Source organism: Pimephales promelas, chromosome 17, assembly GCF_988280905.1.
Source record: "Pimephales promelas chromosome 17, fPimPro1.hap1.1, whole genome shotgun sequence".
Classification (NCBI taxonomy): domain Eukaryota; kingdom Metazoa; phylum Chordata; class Actinopteri; order Cypriniformes; family Leuciscidae; genus Pimephales; species Pimephales promelas.
Window position 1 is genome coordinate 24,358,738 of NC_142785.1, and position 20,301 is coordinate 24,379,038.

Sequence of the window (20,301 nt, forward strand, 5' to 3'; positions counted from 1 at the left end):
TGTATAGGCCTATGTGTGGCATGTGTTGTTGGGCCAGTGTATTGTTGTCAATAAAGTTAGTGGGCATACCAAGACACATTCCTATCACATTTCTATCAACAACTGTATTGTTGAAATGGCTATATAAATCTTTGATACTTGGATAGTTGTTCGAACTAGTTCTTCAGGCATGGCTTATGAGTTTATGCAACTAGCCCTCAGGTTTTAAAGATATAGAGATTCTGTCTAAACTGACAAACATATGAGTTGTGCCAAGTGTTTCACTCTGGGACTTGGCTCAGATTTAGTCACGGTATCAGAGCTTTTAACTAAGAGACTGTGCAATGTGGAAAATAAATAAAACCTGTCCGAACATCTGGATTGTGTTGTCTAAGGTGGCCTTGTCGATGATGTGCTCCTTTAAATCGAGTCATGACGTGAGGCCATATGGATCATTCCTGTTTTGCATATTTTCATGTCCCAATTTTAAACTCACAATTATGAAATCTCAAAGTGGTGTAGGGCCTATTTAATTACAATATTGTCTGTTCTCTCAACACAAAATAGTAGCTTTTTACTTTTATCTGGGCTTTCAACAAAATTCTACACGTGCTACCAACAATAATTACCATGGCGTTGCCTATCGCACATACTCCACAGGAGTAGTCTCACAATCTGGTCCAAACTTTATGAGGCAGTGTTTTTGAGGTGTTTTCGTGCAACACTATCTGGGTCGAGAACACAATTTAACAGGGCTCCGTACTAGCTATTTATTTAAATACTGTTATAATTTTTCTTCTAAATAGTATAAATAAGATGTAGGCCTACTTATTAAAGGTGAATTGCATTGACCAGAGCATTTATGAAAGTACATTAATACTCAAAAGTTCCAGAGTTGTTAATACAGGTGAATACACAACAGGAACGAATGACCCACAGTGTCCAAAATTAAATAAATAACCGTGTTCCCCTTCTACGCGAGACAAAACATTCTTTTAGATACCAAGCATTCATAAAATGCCCCCAAAAAGCAAAATATCAGCGTTAAGAATGGCCCATTGTCCATGTCCGGCCCTTGGAATGCAGACGAACCGTCTGATAAGTGTAAGTTATCCTGATGTTTAGCTACACGCCGCCCTCTAGTGCTGGAGATTATGACTCAAACCCATGGCCTACACAACAACTTTGTCCTTTGACAAACTGTAATTTTTTGCGTAGATGTTAGGTGCAACATTATGTTATGTATGTTTGGTAAGCGGCGCATAGATATCTATATAGAGTCTATGAAGTATCCAAGTAACCGTAAAAAATGTTTGTGAATCGTAACGCTCGGTGCGTATTAATAATGCGTAAAGCTTAGTACGTACGCTTGTTACGTATCAACGTGGATGAACGTCAACATGGCCGAAACCATGAGAGCAGCTGCTGAGAGTTGATGTGGCACTGAAGAGTAGCAGTGGCAGTTAATTTGAATTGAATAAGTAATATTTATTAAGCAGATTAAGGTATGTAAGATGATATTTACACATTAAGATATTGCACGATCGCTTTTACATTAGACATGTCATTCTGGGCCATTTATTATTCCTTCTTGCATCAGCCAACGTGTATCTAAAGAAAGTTTAACGAAGAAATAAGACGTGTTGTTCTTTAATGTCTGCATTGATTGTGTTTATTAATTATATTGATTATTGTATCGGTTTCCTGAACCTCGTTGTTCTTTAATAATGTTAAATATTATTGTAGATATCATGCACTTATATACACACAGTATATAAAAAAAACAACTTTTCTTCAGCACAATGATGCACCTTTCTTTGAATTTGAATAGAACTTGACGTTACTGGGTCAATTGGGTGTTGAATTCATGTTATAACTTATATCAAGCTTTTGTTTACATTTACATTCAGTTTAAGAAGTTATGATCACATAATATCTCACATAATTCATTATGTCGGGTGGTGGGATTAATTAGATTAATTGTTTTTTGATATCTGAAATATATGGGCTATGTTTTAGTTGTACAGATCTGGTCACCATGTATCTCCAGAAGATGTTCTCGTGTTCTCGGCTTTTAGCGAGACCAAATGCTCTGCAAACCTTCAGAAGAGCTGCTTCTCAAGGCAAAAGTAAGTACTTGTGTATTATTTATGTGCCTTGTATCCCATACCTCAGTAAAGAAAGAAACATGTAGGGTAATTTAAAGAAAAAATTGCAACACTGGCTGACTGTACCCATCCTGTATATCAGTATATACTTCCTTGTTTCTTATTGGTTAAAATCAGTCTGTAATTAAAATATGGAGATGCAATAAGTTGTTTCATGACCCTTGCTTCTAATTTACAGCCTGTCTGTCTGTCTCATTCACTGGGTCGGTCGGTGCTCTTCTTTGAGTTCTGTCCTGTCAGCGTTTGGTTGTGCTGTCTGGCTTTGCTGATGTGGCACCTTTTAGCATGTTATTTTCATTCATAAAGAATGTGCCGGGGCTTTGGTGGGCGCTGTACTTTACAAACTCACAGCTTTGTGAATTGCTTGTCCCAGATTTCTGTTCTCTTCAATTGATTGCTTTGACTTTGATTTCAGATAACTTGAGTGACTGCATTTTTTTTATTTATTTAACCTCTATAATGTGTATTTAAAAAAGATTTTTAATGTAGGGCGAGACTTAAATTTATTAATTGAAAGTTGTTTGGGTTATGAAAGTAAGACCGTAATGTAATTGGTTATTGTTATTTTTCCCTGCTAATGTGCCTATGTTTACATCACACAATGGGGGGTGGTGATGGCGCAGTGGATAAGACACATGTCTTTGGTGTGAGAGACCCGGGTTTGAATCCACTGTGAGACACCAATGTGTCCCTGAGCAAGACACTTAACCCCTAGTTTCTCCAGAGGCGTGCGACGTCTGACATATATTGCAGTCACTTTGGATAGAAGCATCAGCTAAATGAATAAATGTAAATGTAGAATAAGAGAAACAGAAAGAGAAGTTGTTACATTTTATGATTCATGATTATTATAGATTAGGAGAACATAATGAGAGCATTGATGAATTTTGTTAAATAAGACCAGGGATATTTATTAAGTAAAATATAGTCAGACTCAACATTGATTTCATGCTTTGCTTAATTTTCTGGAATCCCATAGAGACCTACACTTGTTTTCAAGTACATTTTTTTTTCTGATATAAAGGGTGTGGTTTCAGATTCACTGCTTTTACTCAAAACTTCTTAGTTTTTTTTTTTTACATTTAGATGACCTTTTGCCGTGATGTAAAACTCATTGAAAGTATTTAATTTAATGTAATCTTTTTAGTCTCAGAATAAAAAAAAAAATCAAATTTTCATAGTGTACTCTACACTTGTAGCATTTTAAACAGTCAAATTAAGTTTTTAGAGATTTTATTTTCAATTTATTCACATAATATATATATATATATATATATATATATATATATATATATATATATATGTGTGTGTTTCACTTCAGTAATATATTAGTATTTTTATAAATATTATTAAAACAAATCAAATATTTATATTTAAAATATTTATATCAAATATTTATACATAAATATTTATATATAATATGTATAAATAGAAATATATGTATAATTAAAATAGACATCATTGGAATTTGATTGGATCATGAAAGTTAGACTGCTGTTATTGCTTTTTTTTTCCATTAGGGAAACAGAAAGTTATTACATTTTAGATTGTGAAAACATGCATTGATTAATTTTGAATTACAAGACAAGGGCCATTAAATATTTACTTTATTTATTAAATATTTACTCAAATGATTTGATAAGTAAATATAGTCAATAATGACTTTTACTGTCATTTAAATCTTTTTTTTTATTTTTTTCTGGAATACCAGGAGGACAACCATGGTGTTAATTTTTGTTTACATTTATGCATTTAGCAGACCAAATAGAGGAACAAGCAATTTGTCAACGGTTCTAATAGTATACAATGCCATTTGTTACATTACGGGCATGCACTTCCTACTTCCTGTTTTCTCTGCTTGTTTCTTACTATTTCCACATTATTCTGATATTCATCAGTGTTACAATCAGTGCACACTAACACAATCCATCCACGCACTCACGGCTTTCCTGCATGGCGCCTCATTGGGTTATTTCCCGGCTTTCTCTCCCATGCAGATCCCTCTTTCTTCCCATTTCCTACACTCCATGCTGTGCGTCAGTGGAGTAATGTGCCTTTTTTTACAGTGCCACTGGCACGGGCGCACGGTAAGTCATTTGCCCACCGCAGTGAGCTGCGCCAGGCCAAAAGAATCGTTGTCAAGTTGGGGAGTGCCGTCGTAACCCGCGGCGACGAGTGTGGCCTCGCTTTGGGCCGACTTGCTTCAATAGTAGAACAGGTAAAGGATTTGCAAATGAAGAGTTCAGATGCAAAAGCCTCTAAATGCCATTTGAAATTTTCTTCTAAAATGACCATTTTTATCAAGCTTGTATATTTAAGTTCAGTAATTTCACTTAAATGACAATTAATAGGTAATCTTCATTGCCATTTAAGTGAAATTACTGAACTTAAATATACAAGCTAAAAATGATCATTTTAGAAGAAAATTTCAAATGGCACTTAGAGGCTTTTGCATCTGAACTCTTCAAATAAGTCTGTGATGTAACACATTTTTACTAACAAGGCGGTGTTATGCAATATTTCATTGTTGACACAATATGGCTCTGGATTTTGATTGTTTAAGGTGGCCGTGCTTCAGAATCAGGGTAGAGAGATGATGATCGTGACCAGCGGTGCTGTAGCTTTTGGAAAGCAAAGGCTGAGGCACGAAATTCTTCTCTCACAGAGCGTCAGACAAGCCCTGCATTCAGGCCAGAATCAGCTCAAAGATATGGTGAGGAGTCTGACATACAAATCTGTTGTTAATTTCTTTGTTTTTTTTTTAAATGCTTTAAACAAAAATACAATATTATAAATGTATAGTTCTTCCAAAAATGAAAATCCAGTTTCAATTACTCGCCCTCATTTCATTCTAAATGAGAAGACTTTCTTTCAACTTCTAAACACAAACTTTTTAAATTGAAAAATCTAAATGTAAATCCATTCAACCAAAACTTAGATTCTTTAAAATGTTCATAAAGAGATCGTAAAAGAAATGCATATGAATCGAGTGGTTTAATGCAAGGCTCCTGAAGAGACGGTCACTTCATATGATGAACGGATTTAATTTAGGCTTTTATTCACATATAAACATTGAAATAGCACATAAATAGATCACATCAAATATGGTAAATGAAACCGTAGTTAAACCATTCTTGCCGGACGTGTGAGAACAAACCTCGTTCTCTCCCATGCCAAGCGAGCATGTTTTATCTGAGTGTACAATCCTTTTAACTTGAATAAGTTGAATGTGTTTCCTCTGTCAGGCACTGCCGGTTCTAGAGGCGAGAGCGTGTGCCGCTGCGGGACAAAGTGGGCTTATGGCTCTGTATGAAGCAATGTTCACTCAGTACAGCACCTGCACAGCCCAGGTACATACACAAACTCACATATGCATAATGACACTTCACAATACACTCTTATTCATATTTTAATGGTTTTGTTTTGTTGTTGTTATTGCTTCAGATCCTGGTAACAAATCTGGACTTTCACGACGACCAGAAAAGACGAAATTTGAACAGCACCCTTCACGAGCTGCTGCGTATGAACATCGTTCCCATTATCAACACCAATGATGCTGTGGTGCCTCCCCCAGAACCCAACAGTGACCTACAGGGGGTAAATGTGGGTACAGAGCAAAATGAATTGGGAGATTGAGTCTTGCCAGCAGCCTTGCCACCCATCCTCTTCCTTTTGGAGCTGCATGCTGGGAGAGGGCTTTACAGATGCATGCTGGAGCAGAGCAATAAAGAGGCTTGATGTTTGTCTTCTGCACTGGTTCAGCCTGAGGGTTTTTCCATTCATGTTGAAACTGGAAAGAAACTAACATTACTTCATTCGCAGTACTGTCGCTTACTCTCTGAGCTCATCCACATTTACTCTATCATGCACTGGCTGCACCTTCTAATGTGGTTTCATGTGGAATTTTGCCTTTTTAGGATTAGAAGGAGTCATTATTCATCACACCCATTTTATTGCCCTAGTTTAGTGATAAATGCTCAACGAAGCTCACAAACATAGAGATGATGTCGTGCTTTGAGGGTTTCAAAGAAAGGGCTATTTTTGTCTAATTTGCTCTTTTGAGACTCTTTTTTTTCACACTCTGTATTTCTCTTTTTCATTCTGCAGGTTATCAGCATCAAGGATAACGATAGTCTTGCAGCGCGGCTTGCCGTGGAGATGAGGGCAGATCTACTCATCGCTCTCTCTGATGTAGAGGGTGAGATTTCAGATTGAATGTTTAGATCATACTTGTTAAGGCCATCATATAGTCACTTTGAACAAAATCAGGCAAAAACTATATTTGTTTGAAGACTGGAGTAATAATGCTGAACGTTCAGCTTTGTCATCACAGGAATTAGTTACATTTAAATTAATAAATTACAGAAGAACAGTTAAAGTATTTTAAATTGTCATAATATTTGACAATATTATTATTTTTTAGTATTTTTAATTAAATAAATGCAGCCTTGGCGAGCAGAAGAGACCTATTTCACAAACATAAAAAATCTTTTAATCTAAAATCTATCTTTAAAAAAATCATAAATATATATGTGTGTGTGTGTGTGTGTGTGTGTGTGTGTGTGTGTGTGTATAATGTATGGTCATTTAAAAGTTCATTTTTGGAAAGGAATTAATGTTTTTATTCAGCAAGGCTGCATTAAACTAATCAGGAGTAATAGTAAAGACACATCGTTACTAAAGATTTCTATTTCAAGTAAATGCTGAAAAAATGTGTCATGGATATTTCACAAACGGTCATAACAATTATTACTTATGTTAATATTTCTCATGGTATTGTATAAAAAAATTAAGATAATATTTTGTACTTAAAATCAAGCCAAAAATACACGCTAAAGGGAAAACTTTAAAGACTATGAGAGTGACTCTTTTTTTATGCAGTTGCAATTGATGCGTAAAAAATGGTTATACATTATTGGTTGAAATCTTTCTTAAACTCAACTGTTTACTCTCTGTCCTCTTTTGCCACTTATTTAGGCCTTTATGACAGCCCACCGGGGTCAGATGATGCCAAGCTCCTGGACACATTTTACCCTGGGGACCAGCACTCCATAACCTATGGCACAAAGTCCAGGGTCGGGATTGGGGGAATGGAAGCTAAGGTATTTTCGCAGAAAGAGAATCTGATATAGAAACACAATGTAGCTTTTGATTAGCCTGGCTAACGTCACACCACGTCTCATTGACATTGAAACGCGGTCTGGGAACCACGTTCATTTTCTCATATCTGAAGCGTGGTTCAGAGCCCAGAGCCGTTTATTAGGTGCATCTGCATCTGTACAAATGCATCTGTACGTAGCTCATAGCCAATCATTTCAGTTAAACCAGATGACGTATGTAGAGCGAAAGAAATTAGACGACGAAGACGACAATGGGCCTAAGATTCATTGGCATCCTAAACTATTTAGTACAGTATCTAAGACTGCATCGAAAGGTACCTTTGTGTCTACTGACATGTTGGATCCATAGATATAAACAAACTGCTTCGAGTTTCATATAGACGTGGTCATCGTCTTGCTGCTCCCTCCCCGTCCTGTGATTGGACCATCGCTGAGGTTCATGGTATCTAGACGGGCTCACAGCGTTAATAATATCGCGCTGTCTAAATGTCTAAAAATCACAGTCTGTGTGTTCTCTAAACTTTAGGTAAAAGCTGCCCTCTGGGCTCTCCAAGGTGGGACTTCTGTTGTGATTGCTAATGGTACACACCCCAAAGTCACAGGTCATGTGATCACTGACATTGTTGAGGGCAAAAAAGTGGGAACATTCTTCTCAGAGGTCAAGCCAGCTGGTAAGTTATCTCCGGTTCTACTGAATCGGTTTTCGTCTGACAAGATTTGTTATCCTTATCTGTTAAAAGTCCTCAGATGCCACTTTTCTTCATCCACAGGCCCTACAGTTGAGCAGCAGACAGAAATGGCTCGCTCTGCTGGCAGGACACTTGCTTCCCTTGAACCCGAACAGGTTAGTTAAAAATTTAAACCACTGTTTTAAATGACTGTCTGGAATCACGTGGCCTAGTATTTTCCCAGAAACCATTGAATCATTTCATTAAAATAAAATATTTTGGGTTACTTTCATCTTCACATCTATAGACAGCACCAGTGTCAAATCATTCTGTTTGTCCACAGAGAAGTGACATCATCTGTGCATTTGCTGATCTCCTCACCGAGAGGAAAGACGAGATCTTATCTGCCAACAAAAAGGACATGGAGCATGCTGCCAGCATAGGTAACAGGAAGTGATTGCTTCTCTGTAGACCACGTCTAATGTAACTTCCCCCTATTTGAGTAAGTTGCATATCAGTCAGTTTTTTTCTGTGATGTTACAGGTCGTCTGTCTCCAGCCTTGCTGAAGCGACTCGCTTTGTCATCCTCAAAGCTGAACAGTCTGTCCATCGGTCTGCGCCAGATCGCAGTGTCCTCTCAGGACAGCGTTGGCAGGGTTCTGCGAAGGACCCGTGTGGCAAACAACCTGGAGCTGGAGCAGATCACTGTCCCCATAGGAGTACTGCTGGTCATCTTCGAGTCACGGCCAGACTGCCTCCCCCAGGTCAGGTGCACAAAATGCATACCTATACATAAATAATGTTATGGTTTGGTTTTCCTGCTTGTGAGCACGTGGCCAGTGGGTGGTGCTTAAAAATCTGGGCTGTAAACAAAAAAGTTGTTGGTTCAAACACGACAGTAGCCAAGGCTCCAGTTTTCTCCACTGAGTTTGAGAAACCAGTATGTGTACTATTAAGTCACCTTTTATAAACTTGCTAAATTTAGTTTATCTCGACAGGTTTCTGCTTTAGCCATTGCAAGTGGAAATGCTCTTTTGCTGAAAGGTGGCAAAGAGGCAGCCAACACAAATCGCATCCTGCATGAGCTCGCCCAGGAGGCCCTGTCCATTCATGGAGTGAAAGACGCCATCCAGCTGGTAAATGAAACACTTTTGCACTGTAGATTTTAACCTTACTAAGACACACACGCTACTGTTCAAAAGTTTGGTACGAAACTTTTGTTAGTACAAAATTTATTATATTCATTTATTTTTTTTGACAGAATTCCCTCCCCAAGCTTACCAAGGCTGAATTTATTCAATAACAAATAAAGTAAAAACAAATATCCTGAAATCGTATTACAATTTAAAAATACTGTTTTCTATTGTAATGTATATCTTAAAATGTAATTAATTCCTGTGTTGGCAAAGCTGTATTATTTCAGGCTTTAGTGTCACATTTATTATTAATAATGTTGAAAACTGTTGTGCTGCTTTTCAAATTTTGAGGAAACGGTGATTCTTCGTGATTCAGGATTATTTGATAGATTCAAAAGTACTGCTTTATTTGAAATCGATATTATATGTAACAAAATAAATGTCTTTACTGTAACTTTTGAGCAATTTAATGCATACTTGCTGCATATTAGTATTAATTAAAAAAATACATTGACCTTCTGATTGGCTGTTTGTATGTACAGTATATGTATACAAACAGTTGTAATCAAACTATTCAACTCCCTTTGCAAATCAGGTTTATTGGCAAAATGTACAGGATTTCAGCTGTTTGCAAATAAGCAAATCAAGCAAAAGTCATTGAAATAGAACAACAAATGTTTCCCCAAATTCAACTGAAAATGCAATGGGCGTTGAATAATCTTGATTACAAATGTATATGCATATTAGTCATTCAAGAATGATATATTGTGTGGCAGGTGAGCACGCGTGAAGAGGTGGAGGATCTGTGCCGTCTGGAGAAGATGATTGATCTGATCATTCCCCGTGGCTCCTCTCAGCTAGTCAGAGATATTCAGCGTGCAGCGAAAGGCATCCCTGTTCTTGGTCATAGTGAGGGAATCTGCCATGTTTATGTGGACCATGAGGCCAGTATTGACAAAGCCATCAATATCAGTAAGACAGCCAATGAAGATTTACTAGTGTGGATTATGTTTATAAAGTACAACTATGTGGAGATTTTCTTTTATTGTTTGTAACGGTATAAATCACACTAGTTATGTTTCATCTTTCTAGTCCGAGACTCCAAATGTGACTACCCTGCAGCCTGTAACGCTATGGAAACCCTGTTGGTGCATCGAGATCTTCTCAGAACACCACTGTTTGATCAGATCATCGACATGCTGAGAACAGAACATGTAAGACTATCAATGGCTATGTGTCCATTTAAAGTTGCGCATTTGACTTGGACGACTTGTGAGAATATCACAAAAAACATTTTGCGAAGCACTGTTTCCATTCCATGTGTTGAAGAGAACAAAATCATCATCACATCCTTGGAAATTGCCGCGAAATATCTAATAGAAAAGGTTGCTGCAATCAGGAAAGCCACTGTGGCTCTTTTATCCTACATCATAAATGACATCAGACGAAATGCAATGAACACTTTCATGTTATCTTGCGTTCCGGTGCCGGATGTTTGTGAATGCAATCGTGAAACAGTACTGGGAGGTCATTATATCAAATAATTTTAATGACAGCCTTTGGCCCGGACATTTCAGAATAACTAAAACAACATTTGAGATGCCGTGCAATGAATCCACTGCTTAGTCCAGTTATCCAATCACATTCTCTGTTGAGGCAAAGTCACGCGAGTTGTTTTGTTGTTGTTGCTCATCGAGATTTATTCTGTAAATGTGTTTCCATCATAGTTAATACAAGTCTTATGGGATAAAAAGTTTATGCACATTTTTTAATAGAAAGTTTGCTGTTTAATAGAAACAGAATTTATTTGAAATATTATTTGATAACATTATAAATGTGTTTATGGTCACATCAATTTAATGTGTCCTATAATGTATTCATTTATTTAAAAAATAATTTTAATGGTAGTGTACATCTCACTATTACTGTTGTTTTTTTGTGGAAACAAGCTGCAGTATTTTATTTTTTTGCATATTACAAAATGATACTCTACGTTTATTACTACATTTAATTAAAATGATTTATGATTTGACCCCTGTAGGTGAAGATCCACGCTGGCCCCAAATTTGCATCCTACCTGACCTTCAGTCCATCAGAGGTGAAATCTCTGCGTACCGAATACGGGGATCTGGAGTGCTGTATCGAGGTGGTGGACAGTACGCAGGAGGCTGTTGATCACATTCATAAATACGGCAGTTCCCACACTGATGTGATTGTCACGGAAAATGGTAAGGCTGAACATATACCTGTCCTTTAGTGCGTGGTGGATTTATGTATCATAAATCTAGACACTTTGGTGAGTTAATATTAAAGTTACATGCTGTGCTAATGTTAGTTAGGAAGCTATCAAGAAATTGATGTGTTGTGAAAAAAAGCAGTGCTGTAGCGCCATCTAGTGGAAAGATCATTGCTGCTTCCACACATGCATTGACATCTAGTATTTAGTCAGTTATGTATCTTTTATTTTTTTATGTGCTCTGTGTAGAGGAAACAGCAGAGCAGTTCCTTCAGCAATTGGATAGTGCCTGTGTCTTCTGGAATGCCAGCTCACGCTTTGCTGATGGATTTCGTTTTGGTCTCGGTAGGTCTCTTTTTCTTATCCCCCCCAAACACTTGATTTAAATAGTTCCCTTTTAATTGCCTAATAATGACTCTGTGGTGCTTTGTAGGTGCGGAGGTTGGCATCAGCACGGCCCGTATTCATGCCCGTGGACCTGTGGGGTTGGAAGGGCTTCTCACTACCAAGTGGGTCTTACGGGGTGAAGGCCAAACAGCTGCAGACTTCTCTGAGCAGGGCAGCATGACGTATCTGCACGAGAACCTTCCAGTGGCGCAGCTTCTTCCTGGACGCAGAACCTCCAGCTAGAGTCTTTAAGTAAAACTTACCCGCTTAAAAAACAATCCTCCATCAGACGGTTCATTCCGATTAAGTGCGAATACATGTAAAATCATAGTTGGATTGAGAGTTATTCAGTAAACCCATACATTAAGAGCCTTTATGGCTGTTTTCCCCATAATTTGGGCGGTTTTAAGGGGCAAAGACCTCACTTCAGCTTTTAATCATGTGTATCCTGTTCTCAGTACATACCAGCTGAATTTAAAGCTGTGAAAAAACACATGAAAGGTCAGAAAATAAGGGATTTTGCTTAAAATCTTGATCCATCTTCTTGTTTATGTTGTAACTTTTGTTATGATTTGTGCGTTGTATTATATTTCTTTGAGTAGCGAAACGTTTCATGGCAAATATAATGACAATTCCACCACAGTACTGAGTCAAAGAGACTTCCCGAACTGCCAATGTTGTATTTATGTAATATTTAATTTTTGAAATCCAGTAGCAATTTTGAAATGACATTTCCTAGCAGAAATGAAAGCATTAAAAATCTTTGTGCTGAATTGCAGCATATTGTGTATGCATAACCTCAAACGTAATAGGGAAAGAATCTTGTGGCATAATACATAATAAAACTGATTGTTACTAAAAAGGACCATTTGCATATAGCTTAGTGCTGGTCATATACTGTACGACATAAGACAACAGTATTATTAATGAAACAAGAAACTACTATTTTCACACTGCTTTGTCATGTCAGTTGCTTTTATTGAAATGTAAAAGGAAAGGAAAAACAAACATCCTGTTCTTTACTTCTCTCTTTTTCCTTTTTTTTTTTTAAGATTAATTGCCTTTAAATCATAAATAATGCGGACAACTGTAGATATTTCCCTGTACCTGGGACAGATAGACTTTGTCCTGAACTGCTTTAGAAGGCTTGATGTTTATTTAAAAGTACTATAATGCTCCACAAAATAGTGATGCTTATGGTGAGAAGAGTGTTCTGAAGATGTTCACAATTTTTGTATGTAGAATAATTTTTTTTTTTTTTGTACTTTCCAAATGCTTCTGGATAAATGTGCCGCTTCTGATAAAGACCTGAAAGTTTAATTTTTACCTGAAAGATGTTTGGAAAAAGATTTAGGGAGGAAACCTACAAGTATCGGGCCGTTTTGAACTTGATTAATAATCTTTCTTAAGTGCAGTTCGGTGTGGGAAACATCAAGAGGCTGTTCTGTAGGGAGAGAGAGACTTGCCAAGCACTAAGTGGGACATGGAAGAGTGAAAACAATACTACTGAGGATTAATTATGTTGCTATTAGGAAAGAAGAGACAGCGAGAAGACTGAGGCTTGCCATGAAAGTGCCAGTGCCTTTTGACTTACGAATTCTTTTTATTCTCCAAAATATGCGGTTTACGCTCAATGAGCCTTCATCAGGAACTAAAAAGATCCAGAGATGAAGAGAAACAAAGTCTAATTCATGTGTTATTGTGTTCCAACTTTACTGCGTAAGATCTATGATCAATGACTGTTTTGGATGAAAGAGGTTAAAAAAATGCTCAAATGTGGAGTGTTACTGCCAAAACTGGAGACGAAAATACAGGTGCTGCTACAAGAAAGCATATTTATAACTAACATGCGAAACAAAGGTTGCTATGCTGGATTTCAAGTGATAAGATCACTTCTTGTGAAGTAACATGAGCGTTGACCCTTAAAATTGTATTTCAGATTAATTTTGTCAGTGCAGTTTTAATATGTTGAAATCATGACTGCTAAATAATTCTTGATTTGGTGTTGCATCAACCTGCGCACATAATGTCACATGCCAAGGTCTAGGTTGAGAGTTTAGGGTATATGGAAATGAAACGAGCCATCGGACCTTTACAGTCAGTACAGATTTAATTGAACATTACTTGAGGCGAAAACTCATATTTCTTGTGTTTCCTTGATCTTTAGAGACTCAAACGTGCTCCCTGCAGAGCCTTATTTTTTCATATGTATAATTAATCGTCAAAGTTATTTATTCATTTGTATCTTTGCCAATTATGAGCTTCTAATTAAAAATTTCAATAATTGATATTTATCTCTGAAAGGGCTCGGTTTCTACTCCTTATGAAAAATGCATGAGCTGAGAAATGGACTTTTTGTTTTGTGTTCTGAGAGAGCTGCATGCTTGGGGCTAGGACCAGGCCACTTTGACTTTTCCTTTTTTGAGTCTGCGTTGCCCTATGATGTGCTGCTAATATGGGGCCTCTTTCATGGGCCCAAAGCGTCTGCTAGACATCATGTGATCTTATAAAAGTCTTCTGCTCTCCCATCCTCAGACACCCTTTTTTTGTTCCTTAATAACTCAGTTCAAAGAACAAGCTCCTGTTTCCTTAATAATTTTCTTTTGTCTCTTGGGCACAAGATGACGTCATGCACCATCAAGGCAATAGATATGGAAGGCCAATGGGGCCAAAACGTGTCAGGGCCAACTAACATGTTAACGTGAAATTATGTAATTACGTGCAGGGTTTGAAATTAACACCCGCAAAATGCGGTTATAAATCAACTGTGGCGAATAACATTGTCATCACTAGCCAATTTGGTGTGTTAATTATGTTTACTCACTTTGTTAGGGAAGTTTGTGGAAACTTTGTTTGGAAGCGCAAATACTCAACTCGAGAGTCATCATGATAAATACAGCATATTGCGCATAATCTGCACATATCTGGCATGCTTGAATGTGCATGACACTATGCAACAAATAATGGAGTGTTAATTTGCATTAAAGCAATAGCGAAGATTAAAAAGCATTTGGTCAACAGAAAATACTACTAAAATTTGTTATTTTTCAAAATCGTGAAAACCTTTTTAAGTAATAAATTCGCTGCGAGATCTTGTGAGAAACATTCACATTTCTCTGTTATTAATGGACCAAACAGAGCTGATCTGGAAACCAGGAAGAAACATTGTTTCATGAATTAAATATAGATACAGATCAGCAACATTCACCATGGATTTACTGTAGTAACACTACTAACTGTAACCATGGAAGTTTGGCAGCTGTAATGCTTTCAAGTAATATCATGTCGGTTTTATTTTAACATTATGAATACAATTGCTGCCCTCAAATGTCAATGTGAACTAAAATAAACCTTTGTTTATAACTACACAATTAAGTTTGTCCTAGGAGCTGTTTTGTTTTATGCTCCAAAAAAAAAAGTCAGGTATAGCTCGATCATCGCTGAAAGTAAAAAAAATCGTATTTTATGATGTTAGTTTTAATAAAAATATAATTGAAAAAAATTAAATCAAGGAAATTTCTATGGCATTTCTTTCTTTTTGCTGTACCGAAAACGTTGACAAGTGTAGCCTATCATATCGAACCGAACTGTGAATTTTGTGAACAATTACACCCCAATATATATGTATATATAATTATATATGTATGTATGTATATATATATATATATGCTGCAACGTTCATTTGGTTTCTTTTTTCCTTTGGCTAGTAGAATGTTAGTTTCAGACGTTTTGGCCCTATAGGCTTTCCGTAAATGGACGACATATACTCACACGTCAATATTTTGAAGTTTCACTGCATTGAATTCAGACTGTACAAATATACTTGGTTTGATTTTAATACATTTTTCCTTTATTTCCAGTTGTAGTTGGGAAGGGAAGGGTGCTCATAAAATACACAGTTATCTCGGTCAACAGTGCTAAAGAAGACAGATAGCACTACTTAGGCCAGGCTGAACGGCACTTGTGCCGGATTCCAGCAAGCATCACAAATACATTCAGCACGACCACCTCGAGGTGATTGAAGGTTAGACATAGTCGCTTGGGAGCACACATTGGGAGAGGTGGTTGCGTGATTTGAATCTTCAGTTGAGGTCAGTCACACGTCGCAGGGAGCCCATGGTAGGACTTGGACTGCCCCACTCGACGTGCCTCCTGTATTCCCCAGGACGCAGGAAGAACTGGCGGCCAGTGTAGTTGGGGTGCTCATGGAGCATCCAGTAGCCCTCCATGACATTGGCAGAAGAGATGTCTCCGTTGTGGAAACGCTGACGCAGATCAGGGCAATCTTCATTCATCTCCATTGCCTGACCACCGAAATCGGAGCGCTCAAATATCTTCATCCTGTAGTTACCAGTGTACTGAGGAAGAAACAAACAGCATTATAGGTTATGTTTAAAGGTGAAATCATTTTCTACTACTCTGTTTATGCATTTTTAACTTAATTCCCTCCAAAAAATGTAAAGCATTGCTCTGATTGATGAGCCCGACTGGCAACGTTAAATCAGCCAATAGCCTGATGATGGGGCGGGATCTTTTCTGTTTGGCAGACCAACGACAGACGAGGTGAGTGTTGTTATATACCCGTAAACTTGTTTAAGAACATAAACCGAGTAAACATCTGAAATTTTTAAAGACAGAAATATCAAATAAGAAAAGTACAAAATACTCAAAGAACAACCATTATTTTTGGTGAGCTAGTTCCTCACAAATAGCGTAACCATAACATTTTGATGCAAAGAGAAAAATATTTCCAATCATTATGGATGCCTTTTAAATAATACTGTTGTGTACAAATGCTGATTATTCAGGAAAGACTCACGGGAGGAACCATGCGGCATGAGCGAATGCAGTCGTTGAATCCAGCCCAGTGCTTGAAATCAGGGTATTCGCCCTTAGAAAGCATGTACTGATATCCAGAAAAGTTGGACTTCTCGTAGGCCACCCAGCTTCCACTCTCTACTCGGATGGAGTTGCAGCGAGAAAAGTGAGTATGCATGTCAGCACAGTCTCCACTGCACTCATAGTGACGGCCCTGGAAGCTTTTGTCTTCAAAGAAAGTAATCTGTTGGATGTTGCAATGAAAGACAAATACAGATTACTGGTCAATTTTAAGTTTGCAGTTTCACTCCATCATCAGATTTGTATATACATTTGATATAGAAAAACTGAAATGTTCTTTTCAATATAAGTATTTGGAAAGTATGTTTTATGGTCTGTCTGTTTACATTTTACAAGTCTACAATGTACAGATTTAATCTCAAACATATTAACTGAACAGGAATATCTAAGGCTAATGGCAGTCTGTTTTAATACGTTTCCTTCACACTTCATTGTCGGAATCAAGTTATTTTGTAACAGAATAGCATGAGTACAGTAAAGATCCCATATTTTTTCATTACCAATGTTAACAAAGCTGAATTTGCATTGCAGTCCCATATTTTTTTTCCAAATAATACCCAAATAAGTCCCATAGAATACCCTTAATGAATATAACTACACGCTCCATCAATTAGGGAACTGTTGCCAAACATATAACATGCTAAAAACATAATAATCACTGCAATAATAATCCAAGACTCTAAAGCATTTGCCTATTTAAATCCAAACTGTGATTTATTTATTTATTTATTTTTTTAGACGGGCAGTTAAAAGCATACTTTTAGGTTAGATCCGTATAATTTACTGACACCGTTTTGTCACTTACCTTGCCCATTGTGACTTTTCTCCGAGTGGACCAAATCATTTCTGAGGTCAGGACCTCTTTATAGACCCAGCATGGATCAGTGCTTTGTGTATGACTCACAAAACTCTGTCTGGTCAGCACTATGTGTTCTATAGAGTAAATGCGACTGTAGATCTGCCAGCATGCACACCCTTTGTGTCTTTGCAAGCTTTGTGCTTTCTCTCCCTCTACCTCTCTCTCACTCTCTCTCTCTCTCTCCAAACACAGCACCACTGCACTTTTTAGTGCTTGACAAAAAAGTTGCAAACTCTGCTTTTAGTTGCCTCAGGGCTTTATATGTATAGGCAATGAACTAGCAGGACACATAAATGAGGATAAAATGATAATGTGAAACTGGGATATGGGATTTAATTTCTTATTTAAGTTCTTGATTTTTTTTTGTTTTATGATTTGGAATGAGATTAAAATGAATTCTTCAACCACATCAGATTTATAAAGTTGAGTTTGGCTTGCTTTTCATGTGCATTGGGCAGTGGATCAGTGGATCCTCATTCGAAAGCGAAATGGCAATCTATTTCCTTCACTACAGAGTAATTCAAAGCGTATATTGAAGAAAAGACAGCATGCGAGAACTGTTTTAATTGGTTTTAATGGTAAAAAACAGACCGCTTTTACATTAAACTGCTCCTCACTCTCCTAAAAGAGCCAATCATGGGATTCATGCAACCCCAGTCCATACAGGCTCTGTACTCCCCGGGCCTCAGGAAATACTGACGCCCTCTGTAGTTGGGGTGCTCGTAAAAGACCCAGAATCCCTCCATACAGTTACTGGAGTAGATACCGTGGTGGCCAAAACGTTCGTAGACATTGGGGCAGTCGTCTGTGAACTCCATCATGTGTCCGTGCATTTCAGGCCTGTTGTAGATTCTCATGCGGTAGGCACCTCTGTACTGTTGTGCGGAGAGAAAAACCAGCAGTTAGGCTCAATAATCAGGGCAAAGCAGACACATTTGAAAGACCAGTTGTCAGAACGTTAGGGAGGCGAAACTCTCAATTCTTCATGTCGCTGTTGAGACTGAGCCTTTGAACATGACTTCCTGCTGTTTCAAAGATTTTCAAGTAGACGTTTAGTCATTTTTGTCGAACAAACTCTAGTGACAGTGTCATGATTCTTCCACTGCCAAAAACAGAGATGAATGGAATTATGATGAGCCGCGCAGTCATTGGAGTGTGTCTTGCTCCATTTCAAATAACTAACGCTCCTGGTGGACCTGTGAACCTGTTTTTTTTTTTTTCCCCCTGCATATATGGATTACTTCAAAGGGCTCGTTGATTGACGTTGCGCTTTTTAAAGGTGTCTAACTGTGTGAAATAAAACCCATCAGTTTGATTGACTTACTGGGGGGAACATCTGACAAGATCTAATACAATTGTTGAAGCCCATCCAGTGGTGAAAGTCAGGATACTCCCCACGGCCCAGGACGTACTGATACCCCATATAGTTGGGCTTCTCGTAGCCCACCCAATGACCCCCCATGACCCGGATGGAGTTGCAGCAGTTGAAGTGCCTGTAGGTGTCATAGCAGTCAGAAGAGCACTCGTAGGAGCGCCCCTGGAAGTTGCGGCCTTCGTAAAAGATGATCTGACGACAGAAAGGCAATGATTTCACAAAGGTACAGCAGGTAGAAAGGATGTTAGCAAGGATCAGAGAAAAAAATCCATGGAAGTTAAGTCTTTGAATGAATATCATGATACATTTTGTCCAGTTTTAGCATTGTAAGGGCTTATATATATTATCTTGTGGGTGAAAATAAATGTAATCGAGTCATGAGAAACCATATGTAAGATTTAAATCCATATAAAATTGTATTTTGTAACGTCCCTTCTTATTCTGTGGAGTCTTCTATTTATACTGTCCAGTCATTTCTAGCTAATGTCCTGCACAAATGTTCCAGTTGTAGCATACAACCACATACCATCTTGATGTGAATGGCAATTTTAAACGGCCAGTGTCACTCTAACTTTAAGGTACCAGTATCAGCACCTACCTTTCCCATGATTGCAGAGCAGGATGTCCGCGCCGTTCTGCCGTACTGCCATGGAGGTCCCGATGGACCTTTTATACTCTTCTATAGATGTATACATGCTGCTGCCAGAGAGACTAGAGTTTACCTTTGAAAACGTCACAGACCTTCCCCATTATTCATTTCTCTAAAAACAACTAAAGCCACACTCCCATTATTCCTGAATGCTAGAGTTTACCTATACAAATTCCGCTCACCTCATGAGCCTTACCAGCAAACCAAGCCTTGTTCACCCATGACCTGTGATGTGTTCTTTTCACAACGGGCCACAAAAGGATCAGGTACTAAACAGCCCTTTCTGTATATGGAACAATGTGTAGTTAAAAAAAAAAAAAAAAAAAAATGAATACTCTATATCTAATCAATAAAATTGTGACAACAGATTACAAGCAATATTATTAATTAAATTTAACAAATTAGAACTGAGTAATAATTAATCAAATTAATTCCTTAAAATTTAACCATTTAAAATGAGTAAAATTTACACCAAAAAAAATAAACAAAAATATCGAAATAACAGACAGACGTCAAAGATGAATGAGGAATACTTTATTTGATATTGGCAATATCGAAGACACCTGATGTTAACAAGCAGAATCACTAAAGGAGAAAAACATAATTTTAAGTCGCCATCATGGTGATCAATGTTTGTTTAAGTTGGGCTCTTGACCCTTAAGTTATTCATTTTAAGTTTAGTTTGGCTGATATAAAACAAACAGTCAGATGAACAAATAGAAAAGGTGATCTGATGGTGTTGGTTATGTTTTAACAATATTTTTTTTTCACAATCATTTGACTGGTTAACTTTTAAGGAATTCATTTGATTAATAATTACTCAAT

General features: G+C 37.5%; 3 protein-coding genes across 6 annotated transcripts; 1 reads left to right on the plus strand and 2 right to left on the minus strand.

Moving 5' to 3' along the window:
- Positions 1-1,356: 1,356 nt before the first annotated feature.
- Positions 1,357-12,559, plus strand: aldh18a1 (aldehyde dehydrogenase 18 family, member A1). Of its 4 annotated transcripts, none has more exons than XM_039665035.2 (18): positions 1,357-1,484; positions 1,999-2,108; positions 4,145-4,365; positions 4,711-4,860; positions 5,393-5,497; positions 5,592-5,750; positions 6,255-6,345; positions 7,125-7,249; positions 7,794-7,938; positions 8,038-8,111; positions 8,279-8,378; positions 8,479-8,699; positions 8,934-9,071; positions 9,848-10,043; positions 10,164-10,285; positions 11,113-11,299; positions 11,557-11,652; positions 11,741-12,559. In XM_039665035.2, exons 2-18 carry the CDS (start codon positions 2,018-2,020, stop codon positions 11,935-11,937), a joined length of 2,418 nt encoding a protein of 805 aa, XP_039520969.1. In that variant the 5' UTR covers positions 1,357-1,484; positions 1,999-2,017; the 3' UTR covers positions 11,938-12,559. The 4 variants fall into 4 exon arrangements, with proteins under 4 accessions (XP_039520969.1, XP_039520970.1, XP_039520971.1 ...); XM_039665036.2 differs by having other exon boundaries at positions 5,592-5,744; XM_039665037.2 differs by having other exon boundaries at positions 4,214-4,365.
- A 3,044-nt stretch (positions 12,560-15,603) lies between these two features.
- crygmx (crystallin, gamma MX) lies at positions 15,604-17,407 on the minus strand. The gene is made up of 3 exons (XM_089121913.1): positions 17,399-17,407; positions 16,514-16,762; positions 15,604-16,052 (listed from the first exon to the last, which is right to left on the minus strand). Exons 1-3 carry the CDS (start codon positions 17,405-17,407, stop codon positions 15,777-15,779), a joined length of 534 nt encoding a protein of 177 aa, XP_088978039.1. The 3' UTR covers positions 15,604-15,776.
- Positions 17,408-18,048: 641 nt separating this feature from the next.
- crygmxl2 (crystallin, gamma MX, like 2) lies at positions 18,049-19,434 on the minus strand. The gene is made up of 3 exons (XM_039665040.2): positions 19,426-19,434; positions 18,777-19,019; positions 18,049-18,327 (listed from the first exon to the last, which is right to left on the minus strand). Exons 1-3 carry the CDS (start codon positions 19,432-19,434, stop codon positions 18,049-18,051), a joined length of 531 nt encoding a protein of 176 aa, XP_039520974.1.
- Between the last annotated feature and the right edge of the window lie 867 nt (positions 19,435-20,301).